Here is a 23,033-nt window from a genome sequence, read left to right as displayed (position 1 = left end):
AAATTGGATCACTCTCTGGGGCATCACCATTTTTTATTTATTTTTTGGTAATGCCAATTATCCAATTCAAAAATGCAAATTATCCTTTGTATCTTATCCAATTCAAAATAGCCCTATGCAGATTACCCCGTTCATAGTCTCTCAGCCAAGCCTACTTCATAGAGTTCTGAGGATAAAATGGGAGCGAGAAGAAACGTGCGTGCCACCTCAAGCTTCTTGGAGAGAAAGTGGAATGAAAATGTAATAATTAATAAATAATAAAGAGCAAACTTTTCCTGGCCAAATCCCTGCTGATTATCAGCTGGCCAAATCTCCCTACACCACAGAATTTGTTCCTGTCTTACAGAAGAGAAACTGAGGTGATTTCTGCTACCTTTTCCGCTGCTCCTCTTGGAACTGCCGCTGGGCCTTGGTTTCCTCTTCCCTGGCCTCCTTCAGCTGCTCCTCCAACTGCTTCCTCACCAAGACGTGGGTCTCGGAGAGCCGTACTTGGTGGTGAGATTCCTTCAGTGTTTGCTGCAGTTCCAAAATCTAAGAAGAAGGTGATGCGAGACAGCAAGGGCTCTGAGTGGCCCAGGTAGGTAGCCATTAACAAAAGGGACCTGAAGAATTTAGGAACTAAATAGTCACAGCTGTATGGGATGTACCTTCCCAGTCTGCCAGAGAAGTTGGATGGGAGGAAAGAGCAGCCTCAGGAGCAGCAGAGATTTGGAAGGAAGAGATACACAGAAAGCAAAGCATTGCTTCAATGTGGGAGATGGAGCAGGAATGAACAAAGAACTCTTTATGGGCTACAACAACCCAATGACACTCATCAGGAAGCAGCAAGAGGGTTGTAGGAGGATGTTTCAAACTAAAGAACATTACTTAAGAACATAAGAAGAGCCTGCTGGATCAGGCCAGAGGGGGCCTGTCTAGTCCAGCATCCTTTTCTCACAATGGCCAACCAGAGACCTATTATGGGAAGCCCACAAGCAGGACTCGAGCACAACAGCACTCCCCCTCCTGTGGTGTTCAGAAGCATTGCTGCCTCCAACCATGAACGCAGAGCGCAGGTACCCTGGCCAGCAGTCCTCAATAGCCCTCTCCTCCATGAACTGGTCCAGCCCTCTCTTAAAGCCATCCAAGTTGGTGGCCATCACTGCCTCCTGTGGGAGCAAATTCCACTGTTTAACCAAGCCACATTGAGGCACATAGTGCAAAGCAGGGTCTAATTTTTTTAACTAAACAAATACTTCTGCAACTTTTCAAGATGGCATTGTCGAAAGCAGCTAGGGACCGTGAACCCAGCTGTGGCCACTGACCTTTCTCTCAGCCTCAGTGGCCCTGGCTTTCTCCTGGGTGATCTTCTCCCTCAGGCCACTCAGCTGCTTAGCCGCCTGCGTCTGCCTGAGCAGCTCCAGCTCCAGCTCTTTGACCTTCTGCTGGCTGAGCTCCCACTGTGAAGTGAGTGACGAACAGGCCTTGGCGGAGTCGGAGAGCTTCAGCTGCATTTGCCTCAGCTCGGCTTTGACCTGACAGGGTGGGACAGAGAAAAGGTGGCACTTTCAGGAAAGTAGGACAACAAAATGGCAGTTCCCTGATAACAGTCCAGGCCCTCCTTGCCAGGCAAAGAACTCCAACTCCCAGCTATGGGTCTGCCAAAGGCTTCAACACTCAAATTGGACTGGGACATGAGGCAAACAGGAGGTGACACAGTTCAGCTGGTACATAAAAGTATTGATACAGGGCTAAGTGCAAGCTAAAATGGTGATCCAACAAGCAACACCTTTCGTTTGGAGAGTTATTTGCATGACAAGACTAGGCAAGCAAATGCCAACCGAGTCTTACTCAGAGGAGACCTACTGAGATTAATGGACCTTAAGTTAGTCATGTCCACTAATTTCCAAGGGTCTGCTTCAGGTGGAACTTGGTTGACCACAGCCCACAAAATCCAGCCTGAAATGGCCAGGAATAAGCAAAGAGTTGTCTTTTCAAGAAGCACCTCATGAATATCATAATGAAAATTACGTGTTAGTCAAGTGGAGATGCTTTGGCCTAACAAAGCCAGGGCATAAATCTGTTCAATGAACACATGTCTTAAAAGGAGGAAGAAAAAGAAGGAAGAAAAGGAGGGAAAAGAGGAGGAATAAGAAGACAAAGAAGAAGGGACATGTCCCCATCTTTTTCAAAACTGTCACTTGGCTTTCCTGCCCCTATGGGGATGGGGTCACCTACCTTGATGTTTTCTTGCTGAAGCAAGATGTTGCATTTCAAGTTCTTCTCCCTTTCGTACCTCAGCTCCTTCTCGGCAGAGCTGCCCAAGTTCTGGATGCGCTGAACATCCTGCCAGAGAAGATGCCCGTCCTCCTTCTGCTCAGGTCTCTCCCCCAGCAGACCCTGTGAGACAGAGCAGAAGCTGTGAGGAAGGCAGCTGATACAGTTGCCAGATGAATGCAGAGAGGAGCAACACAGGGCTTGGACTGGGACTGGCACCATTTCCTGCTCTCTGTGACACAACCTGAACAGTATTGGCCACATGAGTTGGGGACATGCCCAACACTGCCTAGGAGCCTTCTGGGAACCAAGTGATGTTCAGTAGCCAATCCCATGCCAATACCTGCCACAATGCTCCCAGATCTGCTGAGCTCTCTCAGCCTTACCAACAGACCACTGAGGGTTGCCAGTAGACCATGGGTTGTATACATCTATCCAATGCAAGTCCTACTCAGAGTGGACGCACTGCAATTAATGCATAGTTCAACAACAGGAGGCAGTGAAAGCCACCAACTTGGATGGCTTTAAAAGAGGATTAGAGAAATTCCTGGAGAAGGCTCTTGATGGCTACTAGCCATGCCAGCTATGCTGGAAACCACAAGAGGAGAGAAGGTGCGTGAGCTCTGGGTCCTGCTTGCTGGTTTCCCACAGGCATCTGGTTGGCCACAGTGAGAACAAGATGCTGGATGAGGTGAGCTGCTAGCCTGCTCCAGCAGGTTCTTCATATGTTCTTAATGGGAATGACTAATTCGGGTCCATTCTTTTCAGTGAGTCTAGTCTGCATAGGGCATACACCTGTGACTATGGACTATCCACTCACCGCCGAAACATTAGGAAGAACTTTGAGCATAAGAGCTGTTCAACAATGGAACAGACAACCTCAGGAGGTAGTGAAGTCTCCTTCTCTGGAGGTTTTTCAACAGAGGTTGGGTGGTCATCTGTCCAGGATTATTCAGCTGTTATTCTTGCATTGCAGGGGGTTGGACTATAGGACCCTTAGGGGGCCCCTCCCAACTCTACAATTCTAAAAAATAGCTTTGGAAAGTTCTAGGTTCCTCTGTTTACATCTGCATCTGCAATGATTACGTGTTCCTACTGAGACCCCCCCCCCAAATCACAGTACTTTCTCTTTTTTGCAGGAGGCTGTCTTACTTTGGGGGACCTCTGTCTTGCAGAGAGGTATTTCATTCAGGAAGCCTTCTTACCTGCTTTGGTTCCCCATCTGTGCTCCCCATGGGAGTCTGGGTCTTGCGGGGTGGATTCTCTCCAAAGCCAGCCTCGCGCTTCGCCCTGACGTTTGCCGTGCTCTTGGTGTCAAGCTGACACTGGAGATCCAGCATGTCTTTCCTTAACTGCATGTTTTCTTCCCACAGGCGTCTTCTCTCTTCATAGCTCTCCTTAACCTTCTTTTCTAGTTCCTCCGTTTTCTTCTTGCTCTCTAACAATTTAACGCTTCAGGTTGAAGGTGGAGGGGGGAGGAGAGGAGAGAAAGAGGCCAAAAGACATATGCCATTTACTGCAGCATAACCTATTAAAAATGGGGTGTGAGTTTTGTAATTCCCCCAAAATAAGGGACAAAAATATAAGCATGGATACTTGCTGGAGTATTGGTGGCTTCTTGACATGGGCTGCGTACAAACCATCCACTTAAAGCACATGATATACCCCAGGGAATCCTGAGAACTGCAGTTTGTTAAGGGTGCTGAGAGTTGTTGGGAGACCCCTCACAGAGCTACAGTTCCCAGCACCCTTAACAAACTGCAGTGCTCATTTATTAGTGTGGTGGCAGGGAGAGACATGACTGCAAATGTGCTTTAAATATATGGTGTGGAAGTGAGCCAAGCCCTATTCAGAGAAGCCCTATGAGAGTCATGTCTACTTATTTCAGTAGGTCTGCTCTGAGCAGGCTCGACACTGGAGACAGCTCAGTATGCTTAGAAATGCATACATTGGGATAAAATATACTTTTAAAATCTTTATTTAGATATTTTACCGCAGCTGCTCTCTTTCTTCTCCCTGGCTGTGGATCTGATCTTCCAAAGCCCTCTCCTTAGCTGTCAGCTCAGGGCACATCTTCCGGCTTGCCAACAATATTTCCCCAGGTTTTTTCCCTTCTGTAAGAATGTGGTTCAGCTGCTCACATTCCTGGAAGAGCTCTGACACCTGCAAGGTTAGGAATGCAAATATCCCAAGTTTAGAGTGCTGACCCAGGACCAAGTAGTGTGGCCCTAAAGGGGTGGGCTTGTGCAACTCAAACAGCACCCTCACCTCTTCCAAATATCACATGGCAGTGTTCTGAAAATGTTGGGGGACCTCACTCTGTAATATGATGTGGGTCCTCCTGGTTCAAGGTGGGGAGTGGGAGGCTAAGATCCAGTCATAGTGTACTCGATTGTCTGTCTCAACAGAAGGAAGCTTATTCATGGGCATTGTTTTCAAAGCACGTCTGATTACTAAGCTTCCCACAAGGCTCACCTTCATTTCCAGCATCACATTCTCCTGCTGTAGTTTCTCAAGAGTCACGTGCAGAAAATCTCTTTCCTCAGCTGCTCCCCGAAGCCGCAGAAGCTCTGACTTGGAACTGTGCAGCTCCTGGTTGAACAGCCAAAGGAGTTAGCTGGGCCGGCTTGCAATGAGAGCTCTTTAGCTGGCAAGTTACTGTTATAGTTTGGGGGGTGGGCTCAGTCTGGATGATACCCAGGGGTCCTTTCCAAGCCTGTGATCTTGAGTATGTGAGGCTGGAATCTCTAACAGGAAACTTGCTGAACCAAACTATTTCCTTTGTCAAGGCATCAGCTGACCTAGTCCTTGGAGGCTCTCTAAAAGCAGCTGACAATAGTAATTTGGGGACCACTCACCTTCTTTCCATCTTTCAATGCTTTCTGTGTCATTTCGAGGTTGCAGGCCAGCTGCTTCCTCCACTCTGCCTCCTCCAAGAGTTTGCTTTCCAGCTCTTCCACTTTCTCTCGCTTACTTTTCTCCACCTGAGACCAGTGAAAATTGCAACCATTGTCAGCCTGCTGAAAGGGGAGGTCTGCAAGTATGGACCATGCAACCCAATGGTGATGGGCCTCAGAGGTGCACCCCCACCTTCCACCTCCTTCCCAATCTAGGGGCCCCCAAAACACCCCCTTCAACCTTGCTCCTTGCCTCTTGGGAATCTGCCACTTTGCTTGTTTCTTCGTCAGCCATATCGGATTTACTCTTCTGCGCTTTCCAGAGTTCTGCTTCTAAACGAGAAATCTTGACACACACCCCAAACAAGAGGGAAGAGGTTTTATTTTTAAAAAAGAAGTGCCTTTTTCAGTCCCCCAAACCCTTCACACAACTCCTGATGTTGGAATACATGGCTTGGGTGCCCAGGTGACCTGAAAGCTCATATGTCCCACTACAAGCCTGCCCTAGTTTTAAGATCCTCAGGGGAGTACCTTCTCTCCGAGAGGCATGGCTGGTGATGACATGAGAGCCTTTTCTGTAGCTGCTGCCATATTGTGGAATTCCCTCCCAAGAGAGGTTACACCCTCTTTATTAACCTATCGCCAACAGGTTAAGACCTTCCTGTTCAGATAGGCCTTTGGAAACGAAGGGGCAGATGATGCTGACCTGAAGTCAGGGCAAACTGGATTTTAACTGCTGGTTCTGAATGTGTTTTGATATATTTTAACTATTATTTGTATTTTATAACAATGTTTTTAAATGTAACCTGAGAGGAAGGTGGGATAGATGTGTTATATATATTAATAAATTATATTTTAAGATGTGGTAGATATAATATTTAATATGCTTTATACATTTGCTGAAATTTCAGCAGCCAGTATTCTTTGTATTTTGATTTTGGGATTCATTGTTTAGATTGTATTTTTATGCTGTTTACTGCTCTGAGCTCCCACAGGAGGAAGGGCAGTATAGAAATGGAATCAACCAACCAACCAACCAATCATTCAATCAATCAATCAATCAATCAATCAATCAAAGAAAAGCTGGTTGAGAGTGTGAGCTGAGAACTCATGAGCTCAAACCTCACCTTCCCTCTGAATCCTTTGGAAAGTGGGCTATGCACCGCCACACATGCATGCAAAAAAAGGCCTGGTTTCAGGTGCCGGCATATCTCATGTAGCAAGGACCACACAGGATCACTGCCAGTGGGAAGACACAGCTCTGGGCTAAATGGAGCACAGGCCTGACTCAGGACCAAACAGAAAATACGTTAAACTGGGGCTCCAGATCCTGCTATACTCCAGCCCCCATCAGTCCTAGCCATCTGGGTCAATGGCAAGAGATGATGGAATTGCTGCCCCAAGCCCTATGTTACGGTAAAGGACAGACAATAATTATGATTAATAATAATAACAACAATGTCCTATCCAGGAGACTTTCCCCATGAGAAATGTCAGCCACCCCACTCGTTCCCTCATTTTCTATTGCTGTGGCACCGGAACAGAACCCCACTTAGGAGCAAAACTGAGAATTATTATAGATCCGTTCAGTGCTTTTTTTCTATTAAAAAAATGTTTAGGAGTACTCTCATTTTCCTACTCATATTGAAATACTGCCCCTCAATGAGGCCAAACTGAAATTCACAAAATGTTTAGGGTTATGCGTCCCCCTGCGTCCCCCCAGAAAAAAGCACTGGTTCCATTCACCTAGGAGAGATAGGATTGTTTTTGGTTTTGCAAAGAAGCCTCCATCTCCATCAAGAGATGAAACCCAGGACCTTGTGGTCTGGATGAGGCCAGGAACTGGGCTTAGTAAGAAGCGTTGGCCCTACAGTTAGGCCAGGGCTAAGGAACCTCTCTGAGCCCCCAGATGTTGTTGAACCACAACATCCATTACCCCTGACTGTTGGCCATGCTAGCTAGAGCTGATTAGAGTTGTTGTCCAGGAGCATCTGCAGGGCCACCCTTCTTACAAAGTGAGGAAAACCAAATGAAAATACCTGTGTGCCATGTTCTCTCACTGATCTCCTCCAATTGAGCTACTCCTGGGTATATTAGGTTTCTTTCTGGCTCCCTATCACTGAAGTATTCCTGTAGCTCCATCTTATAAAGGGAGGCACACGAGGCCCTTGGCTCAGGAAGACTCCAACTGCTCTTGACAGTTGGAAACTGTTAGCTCAGCCTTATAGCTTCCAACTGTTCAGGGTTCTAGATCGCTTTCCTGCCAGGGAGATTTTCCCTACATTGGATCCAGTGATCATGCCCCACATCAGTCCTTTTTACCCATCAGTATATATTCACCAACACAGCATACAAAAAATATGTTATGTAAGGGCAAATGGCTGACAAGAATGTGCATATTTATTTATTCAGAAGCCTTCTTTTTCAAATTTTAAAATGCCTGCTGAAAACCCTTTTATTCTTCAGTCAGACTTACTGCAGGCAGTTAAGAAGACATGTTTCCACAATAGTACAGTACGATGATTTCTTATTTTAACTTTTCAAATATGGTTTTTATTGTGTGGCTTTATGTGCAGATCACTGTGATCACTTTTGTATTTTTAAAATGAATTAGCATCATATAAATGTTTAAATAAATAAAACATATGCCACTTGATTGTAAATTGGGAAAAACTGTATATAATGTGTATGTTACGGGAAATGTGCCTGAATTTATTGAATAAATAAATAAATAAATAAATAAATCACAAACTGATGTGGAAAAGGGGTGAACTGAACTCAAGGTTGTTAAAAAAAAAGGAACTGAAAGAAATCAAAACTGATAGATTGTCTGTCCTAATAAAACAACAACAACAACAAATTATTTATACTCCGCCCATCTGGCTGGGTTTCCCCAGCCACTCTGGGCGGCTCCCAATAGAATATTAAAAACACGATAAAACATCAAACATTAAAAACTTCCCTAAACAGGGCTGCCTTCAGATGTCTTCTAAAAGTCAGATAGTTGTTTATTTCCTTGACATCTGATGGGAGGGCGTTCCACAGGGCAGATGCCACTACCGAGGAGGCCCTCCGCCTCATGTCCCAGAACTTAGAGACTGTCTCCTCCCTCCAAATCCTACCTCAGCCTCTACCCTTTTTCGAAGTTCACTGCCTGCTTGCCCTCCAGTTCAACCAACCATTTCACACCGTACAGATATTCAACCCCAGCAGAGAAAAACAACAACACAAAATGCCTTGATGGTCAACAGGAGTCCAGCTTGCAAGAGTGTGAACTGGGCTTTGAAAGCCCCTCCTGGACCCCAAGGTCTAGAGAAAAGACAACCCTGTGACTTGCCTCAGTGGGAGAGACAGGAAGCAGAAGGCTTATTCCATCAACTTTGCCAGAGCTCTGGCTCCACCAGGCACCTCCAGCCCCTGAAACGGGGCAGCTGATCATTATACGAATAACTGTCTAGAAATTGGTGTCTGAGTTTTGATTTTCCTCTTCCCTCCCTAACCCTTTCCCCCTGCATGTCATTTTTTTAAAAACTGTAAACTTTCGCAGGCAGGGACTGTCTTGTTTTGGTTGTATGTGGGAGCCTTTGGGGCTGATGAGCGGGGTATAAAAATGCTCTAAACAAGTAACACCTGGCCAGTCGGGGTTACCTTCCTCTGCAGTCCGTCTATCTCACACTCAAACTGCTCCCGCTCATCCTTAGTCTGGTTCTGTGTCTCCCCTAGGAGGGACTCCAGTTCCTCATTCCTCTCCACCAGGTCCTCGTGTTCCCGCTCCAACTTCCGGAGCTTGTGCAGGAGCTGTGAGTTTTGGCATTCCACGCCTTCAATGGCTTGGCGGCACCTACGTCAAAGTGAAACACATTGGCAGGAGGCCCCTGAAGCAGCTGGTACAGTTTAAGTTAAAGATTTGAAATTACAGTGGTACCTCAGGTTAAGTACTTAATTTGTTCTGGAGGTCCGTACTTAACCTGAAACTGTTCTTAACCTGAAGCACCACTTTAGCTAATGGGGCCTCCTGCTCCTGCCGCGCCGCCGGAGCATGATTTCTGTTCTCATCCTGAAGCAAAGTTCTTAACCTGAAGCACTATTTCTGGGTTAGCAGAGTCTGTAACCTGAAGCGTATGTAACCTGAAGCGTATGTAACCCGAGGTACCACTGTAATGTTGCCATCTTCAATTGGGCCCGGAAACTGACTGGCAATCAGAGGTGCTGTGCTACCTGATGTAACCTGAGATTCTACCAGTATCCGCTGTGTGAATGGACCAAAGCAGAAATTCACAAAATGTAGTTTGCGGAAGCAAGGATCGTGGGCAATGAAACAACAGCATCAAAGAAAGCAGCACATTTACATAATTTAAGTGGTCACAGAATCACAGAATTGGAAAGGACCACAAGGATCATCTAGTTCAACCTCCTGCAAAGCAGGAATCTTTTGCCCAATGTGAGGCTCGAACTCACAACCCTGAGATTAAGAGTCTCATGATCTACCAACTGAGACTTGGTGGAAATCATTTGCTTTTTAACATTTGCTTAGCTTATTCACCTCTGATGAAGGGCCTTGTTATGTTCAGATTCTGAGGCAGCTTCGTCCAAAAAGCTTGTTTCTTCTTCAGCTTTCAGCTTTCCATTTTTATCCTGTGATCCAAGAAAATTTAGGAGCATAGTAAACTTATATCCAGACAGACCACAGGTCTATCTAGCTCAGCCTGGCCACCAGCAGCTCTCCAGGTTTTTAGGCAGGAATCTTTTCCAGCCCATCTTGATATGACCCCATGCATGCATGTATTTAGGGGCCCTAACTACATTGTCCCATAGTTGCAAATCCTATTCAGCAAAGGTCCTCCTACAATGTTAATTAGAAGCTTCCTTCTCCAATTACTTTTGTTCATCACAGCTAATGAACAGGCTCTTTACTGGTCCTTAGTTAGCCAGTTCTGTTCTCTGCTTGAAGGCCCATGTTAATTACTGCTTTTTTCTAATTTTTTGTCTATTCTTTCAGGTCTGTTTCCTACCCTCCATGAGAAGTGGGGTTCCTCTACAAGTGTTGCCAGGGCTGGGGGTAAAGCACTCAAAACATATATTTAGAACAGCATGATTCCACTTTAAATAGCCGTGGCTTCCCCCAAAGGATTCTGGGAGCTGTTGTTTGGTTAAGGGTGCTAAGAGTCATGAGGCGGCCCCTTAGTCCCCTCACAGAGCTACAATTCCCAGAGTTCCCTATGAAGTGGGATGGATTTTTAAGCCACTCTGGGAACCTTAGCTTTCGGAGGGGACTAGGGGTCTTCTAACAACTCTCAGCACCCTTAACAGACTATGGCTCCTTTGGGGGAAAGCCATGACTGTTTAAAGTGGTGCTTTTAATATTTCTCTAACTGTATGGGGTGAATGTGGCTTAAGAGCTGGAAATAAGTGGTGGGTAGGGGAAGTGTTGAAGATTAGCCCCTTCAAATCACAACCTCCCCTCTACCACTTAAATCTGACCCTTATGTGGGGTGGGGTGAGAAGAAATAGACTGCCAGTATGGCATAGAGGATAGACAAGACTGGGAAGATCTAGGTTCAAATCCCCTGTTGGCCCCAAAGCTCACTCAGAAAACATGGGCCAGTAACTCTCTCTGACTAACCTACCTCACAGGGTTGTCATGAGGATAAAAGGGGGGAATCAATTTATGCCACTCTTAACCTTCTTGGAGAATACAGGGGACACAAAAATAACAAACAAACATGCAAACAAACAAATTTAAAATACCTGCAACAAGCAGCCTTCTTGTTCTTTAGTTTGGTCCGTCCTGGCTAATACATATCTTGGCTCTTCCTCAGTCACCTGATACTTGGGAACCTCCTCATCAAGCTTTTCAGCCTTAAATGCCAAAAAGAAAGAAAGAAAGAAAGAAAGAAAGAAAGAAAGAAAGAAAGAAAGAAAGAAAGAAAGAAAGAAAGACTTCCAATGGTTTTCATTCAGAAGAGAGAATTCACATCCAACCTCTGCTCTCCTGGGCCAGTTCACCCAGGTTAGAAAGACCCTCTCAGAGCAATTCCTCGCCTGCTGAGGATTTCCCCCTCCAAAATGATCTTGCATAATCTAAAAACAGTTTCTCTCAGTTTCTCATTTTCCCATTCTTCAGTTCTCCACAATTCACATATTTATGTGATTTTTTTAAAAAGTAAATTCTCATGAAAAAAGTACCAGAAGTTTGGTGTGTAATTCTCCTAATACACACATTTTTGCAAAGCAATCCCCCCTAATCTAATGCATTTTGTATGCTCCCCCTCCCCAATATATGCACTTAGATGCAAACTTTACCCTAGTACTGTATAAGTATTTTTGTACACATTACTTGGCTGGAGAGCTGCATTATAAAATTCAGAGACGTCTTAATTTCAGTTTGCCTCTAAATGCAAACTAAATCGGAATTCTCCCCTATCCCTCCTCAGCACTGAGAGGACCACCAAGCATGGGTAGCTGCAGTTAGCATTTTGGGTCGGCAGTGTAATAGGGTCAGCAACTTGGGCCATTGGCAACTGCCTGAGGATGCCAGCCCTTAGCGGTGAGCCTGTCTGAACAGATCAACACAACAGTTTAACAAAAAGCCAATCTGGTGCTCCAAAGGTTCACGTGCACAACCCCAACCTCCCCTGCCCTGCTCAGGTAAGATGCAGCAACGCTGGTGATGGATGGGTGGCTCTTCGGCTCCACCACACCGGCAACTATGGTCACTAGTACTCCAAACATTAGTGACCCAGACTGACCTGCTCCAAGAACATTTGTCTCTCCGTGTCGAGGAGCTGGACTCTGCTGCGTAGTGCCAGGATTTCTTGGTCCAATCGGATGTTCAGCTCCCTGGCCTTCTGTAGCTCTGACATTTCTAAAGGCAACCAGGGGCCATGACCAGCAGGTATCCAAGTAGACGCTGTTCTACATCTCAGAAATGGCACCGCTTTGCATTTTGTGACAGTGGCTCAGGCCACGATTGCCAAGTTTTGGAAGTCTTTTATCTCAACAAGCTGGAATATTGGTATTCCAAGGCATGGCATAAGGTAAAAGTGCCCAGGGGCCCAATTGCTTCTTTGCCATAGGGTCTAATCTTATTTTATATACAGATAGAGAGGCTCAGGAGCATCAGGTCCCACAGGACCATGCGACTGTCTTGGGTTTAGTGCAGTTCAAGGTTACTTTTTATCTTTTTTTCACATTAAAAAACATAATTGTTTTTTATGTTTTTGTTTTTTATTGTTTTTATGTTATGGAAGCCTTTGTAATTATAGATGACATATCCTTTCCCTCTTGGTATGTTTTACTACTGTATCCTCTACTTATTTGTTGGCAATGTGACAATTTTTTAAAAAAACGGGGAAAACTTGTTGGTTATTACTAAAATTCAATTTAAAAAAATTGGGAAACAAGAAAAATTAATGACCTAGTTCTTTAGAGGAGGCACACAGCCCATTATGTTTCCTCCACCAAAATCCTCCTATTATCACAGCAGTGCAAATTCCTGGACACATGACCAGGATATTGTTACTGAGTTGTGTCATAGAAAGTGCTTTTTCTGGGGGGGGGGGGGGGACACAGGGAGATGCATACCCCAAAACATTTTGTGAATCTTTGTACTTCTGTCCATTTACTGTATTTATTTTTCCCAATTTGAACTACAAAATGGTGATTTTCATGAGTGAAAATGAGAGTACCCCTAAACATTTTTTTTTAAAAAAGCACTGGTCATACCCCTGCTGGAAGAACCCTCTTCAGAGTTTAGCCTGGCACTCCCAAAGCAAAACATCACAGGGGAGCAGTCTGTGAGGCCAACCAGGGAGATCCAGGGCCCTCAGGGGAACTAGCAAGCCAGCCTACCCCGCATGTCATAAGTAGCCCCTTCTCAGGCTGCATTCAGATGACACTTTATTCTGTCTTCTTGTCATTTCTTTACATGCTCAGTTTTCTGTTTTATTTGATCTTTCATCCAGCATAAAAACCACTTCTGGGAATTTAGTGGAAGTTTAATGCTCATCCACGTTAATTGTTTCCGGGAGGAAATACAGCTGTACCACTTCAGGCTACAGGCGGGGCTCAGTTGACTGGGTGCTCTTTCTGCACAAAAAGGCTCCTTCTGCCTAGAAGACTAGACGATGGCTCTAGCCCAAGCTTTTCCCCTGGCATGTTTTCAAGTACAACTGGGGGTTGAAGGAACACCCAGTCATGCCTGTTCCTACAATGTGGAGTGGTGCAGCTCAGGTGCTAGTTGACTGCCCCAGTGAAAATGTCATCAGAGAGGGACTGGGACTGAGAAAATACATGGAGACACTGCTAGGCAAGGCCAGGATTTGGCTGTTGCCCAGAAACATTGATAGCCAATGAGGGGGAACCAATGAGCTGCCTGGGCAGATGCAGCTATGATGGAACTGAGCAGGACAGCACAATTCTCTCTAATAACAAAATCAGCTGGTTGAGTGCCAATAGGATCATGCTCTTAAAAGCCACAAAGAAATAAGAGAGGTATGCCAGCATGCTTGTGGGGAATCCTAATGTTTGCAGAAGTACAAAAAAAGAAAGAAAGAAAAAAGAACAAGGATCTTAAGGAAAATCCTTGTGGGGGAGAGAAGGGGAAGCTAAGGGAGCAAACAAACCCTGAAATATTCTTCAAAATTTGTTCATTCACCCCATCCCCCCAAATTGTTAAGTGATTTTTAGGAAAAGAAAAGGAGATGAGGAATGGAACGGAGTATCCAGGTCGCGAGCATGCTGGGGCAGGAGAACTCCATGCTGCCTCTAGTCTCCATTTCAGATGATGAGTACGACATTTTGTTGCAGGTCCCCCCACTTACACCTCTGAAAACCAAATGCAGAGAAGGCTGTTGCCTTCATGCTCTGCTTGTTAAGCATCTCTTTAGCCACTGCTACAAACAGTAGGCTGAACCAGACTGTCCTTTGGTCCAATACAAATCATAATTATTCCTGCAAATGTGCTAAGCGAGTGATATACACAGCATGCAACTTACCACTGTCTTTCACCTTATCCACCTCTTCTTTCAAGCTCTCTGCCATGGATGGAGCTGATTGAAAAATAGAGCAGTTTTTGGGGGTGGGGGGAGGAGAGTTATAGATTACTGCTGTCCCTATAATTAAACACATACACAGTAAGTACAAACAGTGTGCTGGAACAGTGTTCTTCAACCTTGGGTTCCCAGATGTTGGGACTACAAAACCCATGATCCTGGTCAGGGATTATGGGAGTTGTAGTTCAAAGGCATCTGGGGACCCAAGGCTGAGGAACGCTGCTAGAAGAACAGTCCCAGAAATCTTCGATCAGGGGGGTCTGTGTGCTTTAGGCAATGCTTCTCTATTTACTAATTTTTTTAAATCCATTAATTTATATTTTAAATGGATGTGTGTGTGGCACCAATAAACAACATTAAAGCAATTGCTAGGGACTAGCCACATTCATCTATCGTTGCAAAAACAAGAAATAATATTGTTGTTAACCTATAATAACCCACAGTGATCTATTAAAAGTGAAAAAGGTTAGGAATAGCTGCTTTGTACCTAAAATAAATCAGGGATTCCATCTGATTTGTTTTGAAGAGGTAGAATAAATCCTTTACAACAGATTTCACAAATTATTAAAACACACAGGTCTTCTTAATACATCACCCAGAAGCCCAAGTTTAACCTAAAGAGCCTATCTGGATAAATTTCTAACCTTGAAAATGGAATGCCACAGAATAACATAAAATTCAAAATACTAAAAGCCATAGATACACAAACAAGTGTAAAAAAAAAGAAAACACCACTTGCAAATTGTAACAGATTTCTCACTGGCTCAATGCACTCGAGGGTCACCCAGAAAATGAATCCACCAGCAGCTCTGATGGGGATCTGGCGGCGCACTGCTGTCGGGAGGCTGAGGCACATTGTGCAGAACATGCCCTCTGAGGCAAAAGCTGCCCTGAAAAGAAATTGATCAACCAAAGCAGAGCAGGAGATTGGACTGTGCTGAGCAGAGCAGCCAGTCTGGGACCCACACTAACTGACAGTTCTATGGTGATTTTGCAACACTCTCTTCCTTAAGGAAAAAAGGAGTTTAGAGGGTCACATTCCCAACTTGTCAAGTCTTCGGGGCGGGGGGAGCCTCCTGTGTTTCACAAAACAGCTTCCACGTCTTTCTCCTGGAAAGTAGTTATTTTGGGGACAGAGGCTGAATATCTCTCTCCTTGAACTCAGTTTCCAGGTGAGAGTTCTTGACTGCCTTGAATGCAAGTTAGAAATCTGAGCTGGCACAGATACCAAAATGTGTGTCAGGCTGTGTCCATCCCTATTTCCTCTTGATGGAGATCACCTGGTCACAGTGGCCCATGCTCTGACAGCACCCAGATTAGACTCCTGTAATGTGTGCTACATGGGAAGCTGCCTTTGAAAACATCTCAAAAACTCTCTTGGATAAAACCAAACCAAACCATAAGTGCTACACCACTAGTTGTGGCTGGCTATATGGAGCACATACTGCCAGTCCTTAAACAGCAGTGCAAATTCTTGGACATGCAACCAGGCCATTGAGGGCAAATAAAGAGAATAGATCTGTAGCCCCCTTGGCCATTGCTAATATTTTTATATGTTAACATCATCTTAATGTATTCGTTTGTGTTTATATCTTATGTAAGATGGGGGGGGGGGTTGACATAGTGTGCCATCTTCCGGAGAAGAAAAATGGATCACAGCCAAGGTCCGCCAAAAATGTTTGAGTTGTCAGCGGCTGCAAGCAGTTGGAACTCACCCAGTTTGCTCTGGTTTTCCTTCTGCATGGCCAATTCTTCTGTCAGCCTCCGGATCTCTGCCTGCGCCAACTGCAACCTGTGTGTGGCTTCCTCCAGGTGCTGCTCAGTGTGCCTAAGCAAGGCACTTTGTCTAGCCAGCTCTTCAGCATGAGACTAAAAGACAAAGTAAAATATTTAGAGGAAGGGCCCTGGCTGGGGATGGCCTCTCTGCATCCTAGGTGACAGAACCTTCATTTTTTACAGATGGACACAAGCGGGCAGAATTAAGGGCCAATGACATTGCTTCTCACTCAGGGATGGGAAGGTGGTTGTGTGTGGAGCAAAGCTTTCTTAAAACTGGTGGCTTCATCTTACAATAGCACACAGCCCTAGTACAGAGGTAGCAAATGTGGTGCCTTTCAGGATTACAGCTCCCATCAATTAAAACAAACAAACAAACAAAAATCTGTGGGCAAAATAGACCAATCTTCTCCTGATTTTGTACAGGACAGCTTCATAAATTCACATAGATCTTCATCCCATAGGGGACTTTCCATTTCATTTCCCAAGGTTTCTGTCAGTGCTGTGTCTGGTCCTTCCACTACAACTTCTATAGACAACTTTTTCCAGGAATTATGTGATACCTTAAAAAAATCCATGCATGGCTGTCTTTCAATTGACACCATGTTACCCTTGATGCGCCCAAGATACACTACGACGCTAAGCAGCATGAGCAGAAGTGAAAAAGGTTGGACCAATTTCTTCTCTTTATTACTTTATGCGTCATCTCTTTGGTGCACTGCATAGATTTCCGTTGCTCCTGAAGCTCATCTTCTAGTGTCCACTGGATATGATCCAACTGATCCTTAGACAAAAAAGAAAAAGTAAGTAAGAAAGAAGAATTATTAAAAATACATAACTTCACCAAAATACTTCCCCTTGCATTTCTTCATAGTACTAATATAAATAACACGGAGAGTAAAAACAAACATAATGTTTTATAGGGTGAGCAGATGTTATCTGAAAACACCTCTTCTGCTCCTTGAATATACATACTTCTCCCCTATCAATCTGGAGGGAAATTAACTGGGAAATCTTATGTTTTCCTGTCTTAGTGAGACCTGGAAACAAAATGGACAATATATATTTTTTAAAGGAAAATGCCAGCTGAGGTGGCTAGCACATTAAGAACATAGGAACAGCCTGCTGGATCAGGCCAATGGCCCATATAGTCCAGAATCTTGTTCTCACAGTGGCCAACCAGATGCCCCAGAGGGAAACCTGTAAGCAGGATTCGAGCACAAGAGCCCTCTCCCCTCCTGTGGCTTCCAGAAACAGTTATTCAGAAGCATGGCTGCCTCCATCTATGAAGGGCAGAGCAGAGTCATTATGGCTAGTAGCCTTCAATAGTTCTCTCCTCCATGAGAGGTCACTGGTCTTCAGCTGCTGAGTCAGGACCCTGTGCTACAGGGTGGGGAGCTTGTGGGCCTCCAGATGTTGTTGGACTCCCGTTCCCATCAGCCTTGGCCAGCATGGCCAACAGAAGTTGTAGTCCTCGTCAGAAACCACTGCTGATCTACAACACATCACCTAGAGACCTACCAGTAGATTGCAACCTAGCTTTTGTCCACCGCTGGTGCAGACAATACTGAACAAGGAAGACCAATGGCATGACTTGGTATAAGGCAGCTCCCTATGATTCTAGGGCAGAAAATGCTGCCTCAGTAATCCTGGTCCCATATGGACACCATGGCATTTCTGTTTCCGATGCTACACTTGAATGAAGACTATACTATGACTCTTTCGCAAGTTGCTCTGGGAGCCTCTCAGGGCTTTAAGGCAGAATACAAAAGCATTCCAAATAAAGAAGGATGATGTACCTGAAGCTGAGCAGCGCAAAGGCTTTCCAAACAGCTGGGGGACTGCAGTTTTTGCTCCAGTGCATCTATCTTCTCCAGCAGGGTGCTTCTCTCAACCAGCAAATAAGCAACCTGTTCACTGGGGCTGCTGTGGGCGATATCAAACAAGCCTTCCTGCTCCAACATTTCTTCCACTTCCTTCTGCTGAGATTCTGGTGGGGAAGAAATGCACACCTAAGCATCCTAAAAAAGGAACCAGCTTTCTTGGAAAGAGTTGCTGGGCTTCAAAACAAGGCCAGAGACAGGAAAGACCCACCTCCAAGATCCATAGCCAAAGAGGGGGCTGCCTCCACGCCTGCCCAGAGAGCTGAAGGCAATTCAGCTGCTGCTTTGTTGTATTCACTCATTCCACTTCCACCTCCAGAAAATAAGATTTGCAAGATTTTTGTCCCATTTAAAAACAAAACAAAACTCTGTTCTCCACACTTGTCTACCTCTATTCATAAAAAAAATATCACTATCAGAGCACTTTACAATAACCAAATACATATACAATAAAACCCACATAAAACCATAAAGGATAAAATCAAAGATCATCAACTGTCTGCAAAAATTTGGTGGCACAGAAAAGTTTTGAGCAGACATTTAAATGTTTAAACAGATGGCACTTGCTAAATCTTTATTGGAACAGCATTCCACAAGACTGGGCCAACAACCCTAAAGGCTCAGTTTTGTGTTACTGTCAGATGAGGCCTCCCAACTTGGGGAACAACGAACGATGCTCCTGCAGGTGATCTCCATGACTGAGCTGGGTTAAAAGGGTTCAAGAAGTATCCAAGTACCCTGTGCCTAAGTTGTTTAGGGATTTGCAAGTTAATACAAGGCCCTTGAACCCAGCATGGTAGTAAGTGGGCATTCAGTGTAGCTGTTTCAACAAGGGGGTCACATGTTGTCGGACAACAGCTCCCATCAACAGTCTGGCTGCTGCGTTCTGCACCAGATGGACCTTCCGAATCAGGCCCAAGGGCAGCGCATTGCAGTAACCAAGCCTCATGGCTCCCAATGCATGGACTGCAGTGGTCAGGCTATCCCAGTCCAGGAACAGCCATAGCTGGCAAACCTGACAAAGATGTGGGATAAATCTAGGGTATCATTTGGCTACTGTCTCTAGTTGATCTCTGATTTTAAAATTTTAAGTCATTTTATTGAATGGTTTTATGTATGATTTTTATGTATGTCTTTCTTCATGAAATATTTTTATAAACAAATAAATAATCCATGCAGCGTGATTCTAGCACAGCCATTTCTGCTCCCCTCTTGCTCCCTTTTTGGTTGTTACTGCCTATCCTCGGCCTTTTGTACACCCCCTTTATTAAACTGCAGTTTAAAATCAAAGGGGATAGTACAGAGTGGAAACTGCAGAGATGTTTTCGATTCCAAGAGCAAATGAAACCAGCAGCAGGGCCTCTGAGTGGAAACATGCAATTGATTTGGTCAGGGAGTACACAGTCTGGCTTTTGCTCTGTTTAAGCATGTGGAGCTCAGGGAGTGGATGGAGGAACAGTCGTGCCTAGGTCCCACAGCAATGATTCCTATGTACTTTCTGTTCACATAGAAACATAGGAAGAACCCTTCTGGACCAAAAAGAGCCCATCTAGTTCAGGATCCTGTGGGAAACAAGCCAACAGGATTTGAGCACAGAAACCCCTCTCCCCTCCTGCAGCTTCCAGCAACTGGTATTCAGAAGCATTGCTGCCTCCAGCTGTGGAGGCAAGTAGCCATCAATAGTCCCTCTTCTATTTGTCCAGTCCTCTGTGAAAGTCATTTAAGTTGGTGGCCATAACTGCCTCTTGCGGGAGCGAGTTTCATAGTTTAACTTTGCGCTGTGTGAAGAAGTCCTTTCTTCTATTTCATCTCAATCTCCCAACATTTAGCTGTGTTGGATGTCCACAAGTTCCAATGTTATGAGAGAGGGTTTTGTTCACTTTTGTTCTGTAGGCAAAACCACTGCTGTTCTCCTCTCTAGATTCTTTCCTTCTTTCCATGTGATAAGCCCAAGCTAATCTGGATGGTTCAGACATCAATGTCACTGGACAGATTCTTTTGCATTCACTGGGCTCACATTCCATAAAGATGGCACAGGTCTAATGACTGACTCTACTCTGCCAGCTGCCTCAGGCCAGTGGAGAGTAAGTCGTAGCTCTTCAGAAGTTGTTGGACTCCAGCTTCCATCAGCCTCACCAGCATAGCCAGTGGCCAAGGATGAAGGGAGCTGGATCCAGCAACAGTGAATCTTGGATCTTCTGCATGAAAAACAGATACTCTGCTGGCGAGTTTCAGCCTTTCCCCTTACTTTTTTCAGCGGCCCACTTAAGTGGTCAGCTTTCCTCAGTGGCTGACCAGATGCATTTGGGAAGCCAGGAGGACCTGAGTGCAACAGTGACTCTCCTCACCTGCGATCCCCAGCACACTGCCTTTGATTCCCTGCTTCCCCTTCCAGTCCTGGCAAGCACCAGCCACCAATGGTCACTTGGGAGGTGTGAAACAAGGGCATTTGGGGAAATATGCTTTTGTTGGGAACCTTATACTAAGAGGAGAAGAGAGCGCTGGGAACCAGGTTTCAAAGTTAAGATGTGATATGTGGCATGGGTTGAATCAGATGAAAGCTGGAATACCATTACTGGTTTTGAATATGCTGGTCTCTTCTACTTCCATCTCTTTGAGGACACATTGAAAAGGTGATGCCTGTTTTATCTTGCTGCTCTCTTAATTATTTTCCATGTAACTTTCCTGTGCATTGGCAACTGAGATTTAAACTGCCGTAAGCTGCTTCAGGAGGCCAAGTTGGCTGCACAGCCAGGCACAAATACAATAAATGAGCAGGTCAATTTTAAAAAACACTTATTTGATTCTAAAACATCAGCAAAAACATCTACTCTGTGAACGCTTAAATTGCTCCATTCTTTTTCTTAGTTGGTTTGTGTGCAGGGCAATTTGGGCTTTGTGGTTTGGAGGCTGAGCACGCCCCGCCCCCCGCACTAAAACTGTTGATCCATTATCACACAATGCATCGATCCACTCAATAAATGCATAGCACGGGTTAGGCAACAGCTGTGGAAGTAGCTTCTTCCTCAAGGTCAGCTCTCCGCTTGCGGCACTGTTGAGAACCACTGTGGGCAATGAGCAGAGGAAAGCAGCAAGAGCTCAATTCTGGTTTTGCAACTATACTCATGTGTATAGTTATTACTTTCCTAACTCATGTTCAACCCTTTAACTTAACCACCTTATGTTCAACATTTATTTAACAGGAAGAACAGGGTTTAACAGCTAAATTGTAAATATATTTAACAGGATTTAATAGGTTATCAATGGCTACTAGCTATCGATGGCTATACTCTGCCTCCACAGCTAGCAGCAGCGATGACTCTGAATACCAGTTGCTGGAAATCACAGGAGGGAGAGTGCTCTTCCGCTTGGATCCTGATTGCTGGTTTCCCACTGGGGCATCTGGTTGACTACTGTGAGAACAGGATGCTGGACTAGGTGGGCCATTGACCTGAACCAACAAGCTCTTTTGTAATTAAATTAAAGCATACTTATTGCATCCACATTTACTGCCTGGTTTGTTTTATATTGATTCCAATGCAACAAAGAAGGAGCCAATTTTTCCTTGAAGCCTCCACTGAATGAATCTGTCTCTTTTGTAGCTGTGTGTCAGAACCCAGATATTTGCCCACTTCCTGTTTAGTCATTTTACAGAGAAAATATGTCTCCAAAAGGGGCCAAATGAAAGCCATTCTGTAGTCCAGAAACATTTGGAGGGCCACAGAATTCTTTGCCCCAGTCCAAAGTCAGTATACCTCTAGATAACAGATGCCGAGGAGGGGAAAACTTCAGGAGAGGTTCTGGCCCTCAAGCTCTGTTTTAGGATAAAATACATTTGGAAATGTGTACACTGAGATAAAATGCAGGTTGTATTGAACTAAGCTGTACTCAGGATAGAATCACTGAAATCGCAGAAGTTAAGTCCATTGACTTATCTTATTTTTACGATAAAATGCATATTTAAGAACATATTTAAAACATGGATTTCTGTACAGACTTAAAACCACAGATTAATCCAGTAAGCACATCACAGACACCTGGACTGTGGTTCTCAGGGCTTAAGCCATTTCATGAGTTTCCCCGGAACAGTCAACAGTCAAATAAGAGGTGCCCAGCACCTCTTATTTAGGGAAACTGGGGGTGGAAGTATAAGAGGAAGAAAGTTACTTCATTGGGAGAGATGGGAAGCAGGGCTCATTCCATCAGCCAGCAGAAAGACCAATTCCATCTGGTGCCTCCTGCCTCTGAGCTGCTTCCATGCCAGCTGGCCATTATATTTATTATTTATTTGTAAAAATATTTATATACCACTGTATCATAAAAATGTGCCAAGCAGTTTACAATATAAAAACAGAAAACCAGACAATAAAGCAAATATCAATAGACCATTGTAGTCTAGTTATCGTCTTCCAAAGCAACTACTCTATTCCGAACTTAAAAATGGAAAGCATAATGCTGGTGGTCAACAAAAGAGGTTTAAGTTTGCTTTTTTCCTCTTCCCTCCCTATCCCTTTCCCCTTGTGTATTGCGTATTGTGCTTTATACCTTGTAAGCCTGTGGTCAGGGACTGCCTTGTTTTAATTAGTTGTATTTAAGCCGCTTGGGGAATATTTCTGGCTGAAGAATGGGGTCCAAATGCTCTAAGTAGATAAAGTAATAAAAAGCAGGTCTACGCCCCACTTTCCAGTTTGATCAAGATCCTTGTGAGCAATGGGCTAGCTGAGGGAACACTTTTGGGAGGGTGGCCTCAGCTTCACGGTGCTGGATCTGACACATTCAGCAAAGTGAGGGGGAGAGAGAGTACCTTGCTCAAGTTGTAGCTGTGTAACTTCCACCCTAAGCTGCGCATTTTCTCTCTCAAATGCAGTTGCCAAAGAATCCCGCGCTTCCGTCAACGTATGGATGTGGGCCACGTAATTTTCCACCTGAAAAGAGAAGGACAAAGCAAGTCTGTGATTCCCAATCAGCAAGGACAGGTCAGGCTGCATTATTTGCCCATTTATTTATTTATTTAAAAGTACATGCCGCTAAATCATAAAAATATATCTATGCACTTTACCAACATGAAAAAGATAAAAACCGCACAATAAAAGCATAAAAAGGGGGAAACAATTTGAAAGCAAGAAAGTTAAAAACAAGCATCAATAAACCACTGCAGAAGGATGAAC

The 23,033-nt window shown here is 44.7% G+C and overlaps 1 protein-coding gene and 1 long non-coding RNA gene across 4 annotated transcripts in view; one reads left to right on the top strand and one right to left on the bottom strand.

Annotated features, from left to right (window-relative positions):
- Positions 1-23,033, bottom strand: part of CCDC30 (coiled-coil domain containing 30) — a 40,118-nt gene that overhangs the window by 8,163 nt on the left and 8,922 nt on the right. For all 3 annotated transcript variants that reach the window (XM_083512888.1, XM_083512887.1, XM_083512889.1), the window contains exons 3-19: positions 22,670-22,790; positions 17,782-17,972; positions 16,677-16,766; positions 15,922-16,075; positions 14,150-14,203; positions 11,903-12,018; positions 10,902-11,012; positions 9,697-9,788; positions 8,802-8,994; positions 5,407-5,499; positions 5,115-5,240; positions 4,732-4,848; positions 4,250-4,419; positions 3,462-3,708; positions 2,218-2,379; positions 1,305-1,514; positions 374-531 (exon numbers count right to left, since the gene is read on the bottom strand). In XM_083512888.1, the coding sequence (XP_083369014.1) occupies positions 374-531; positions 1,305-1,514; positions 2,218-2,379; positions 3,462-3,708; positions 4,250-4,419; positions 4,732-4,848; positions 5,115-5,240; positions 5,407-5,499; positions 8,802-8,994; positions 9,697-9,788; positions 10,902-11,012; positions 11,903-12,018; positions 14,150-14,203; positions 15,922-16,075; positions 16,677-16,766; positions 17,782-17,972; positions 22,670-22,790 (2,405 nt within the window). The remainder of the gene's footprint in view (positions 1-373; positions 532-1,304; positions 1,515-2,217; positions 2,380-3,461; positions 3,709-4,249; positions 4,420-4,731; positions 4,849-5,114; positions 5,241-5,406; positions 5,500-8,801; positions 8,995-9,696; positions 9,789-10,901; positions 11,013-11,902; positions 12,019-14,149; positions 14,204-15,921; positions 16,076-16,676; positions 16,767-17,781; positions 17,973-22,669; positions 22,791-23,033) is intronic.
- On the top strand, positions 503-3,369 carry LOC310711505. Its single transcript, XR_014528510.1, has 2 exons — positions 503-577; positions 3,025-3,369. It is a non-coding gene; the product is annotated as an uncharacterized lncRNA (long non-coding RNA).

Source organism: Podarcis liolepis (assembly GCF_965112155.1).
Source record: "Podarcis liolepis genome assembly, chromosome: 7".
NCBI lineage: Eukaryota > Metazoa > Chordata > Lepidosauria > Squamata > Lacertidae > Podarcis > Podarcis liolepis.
Note: the sequence above shows the minus strand (reverse complement) of the source record. Positions and strands in the feature narration are given on the sequence as shown.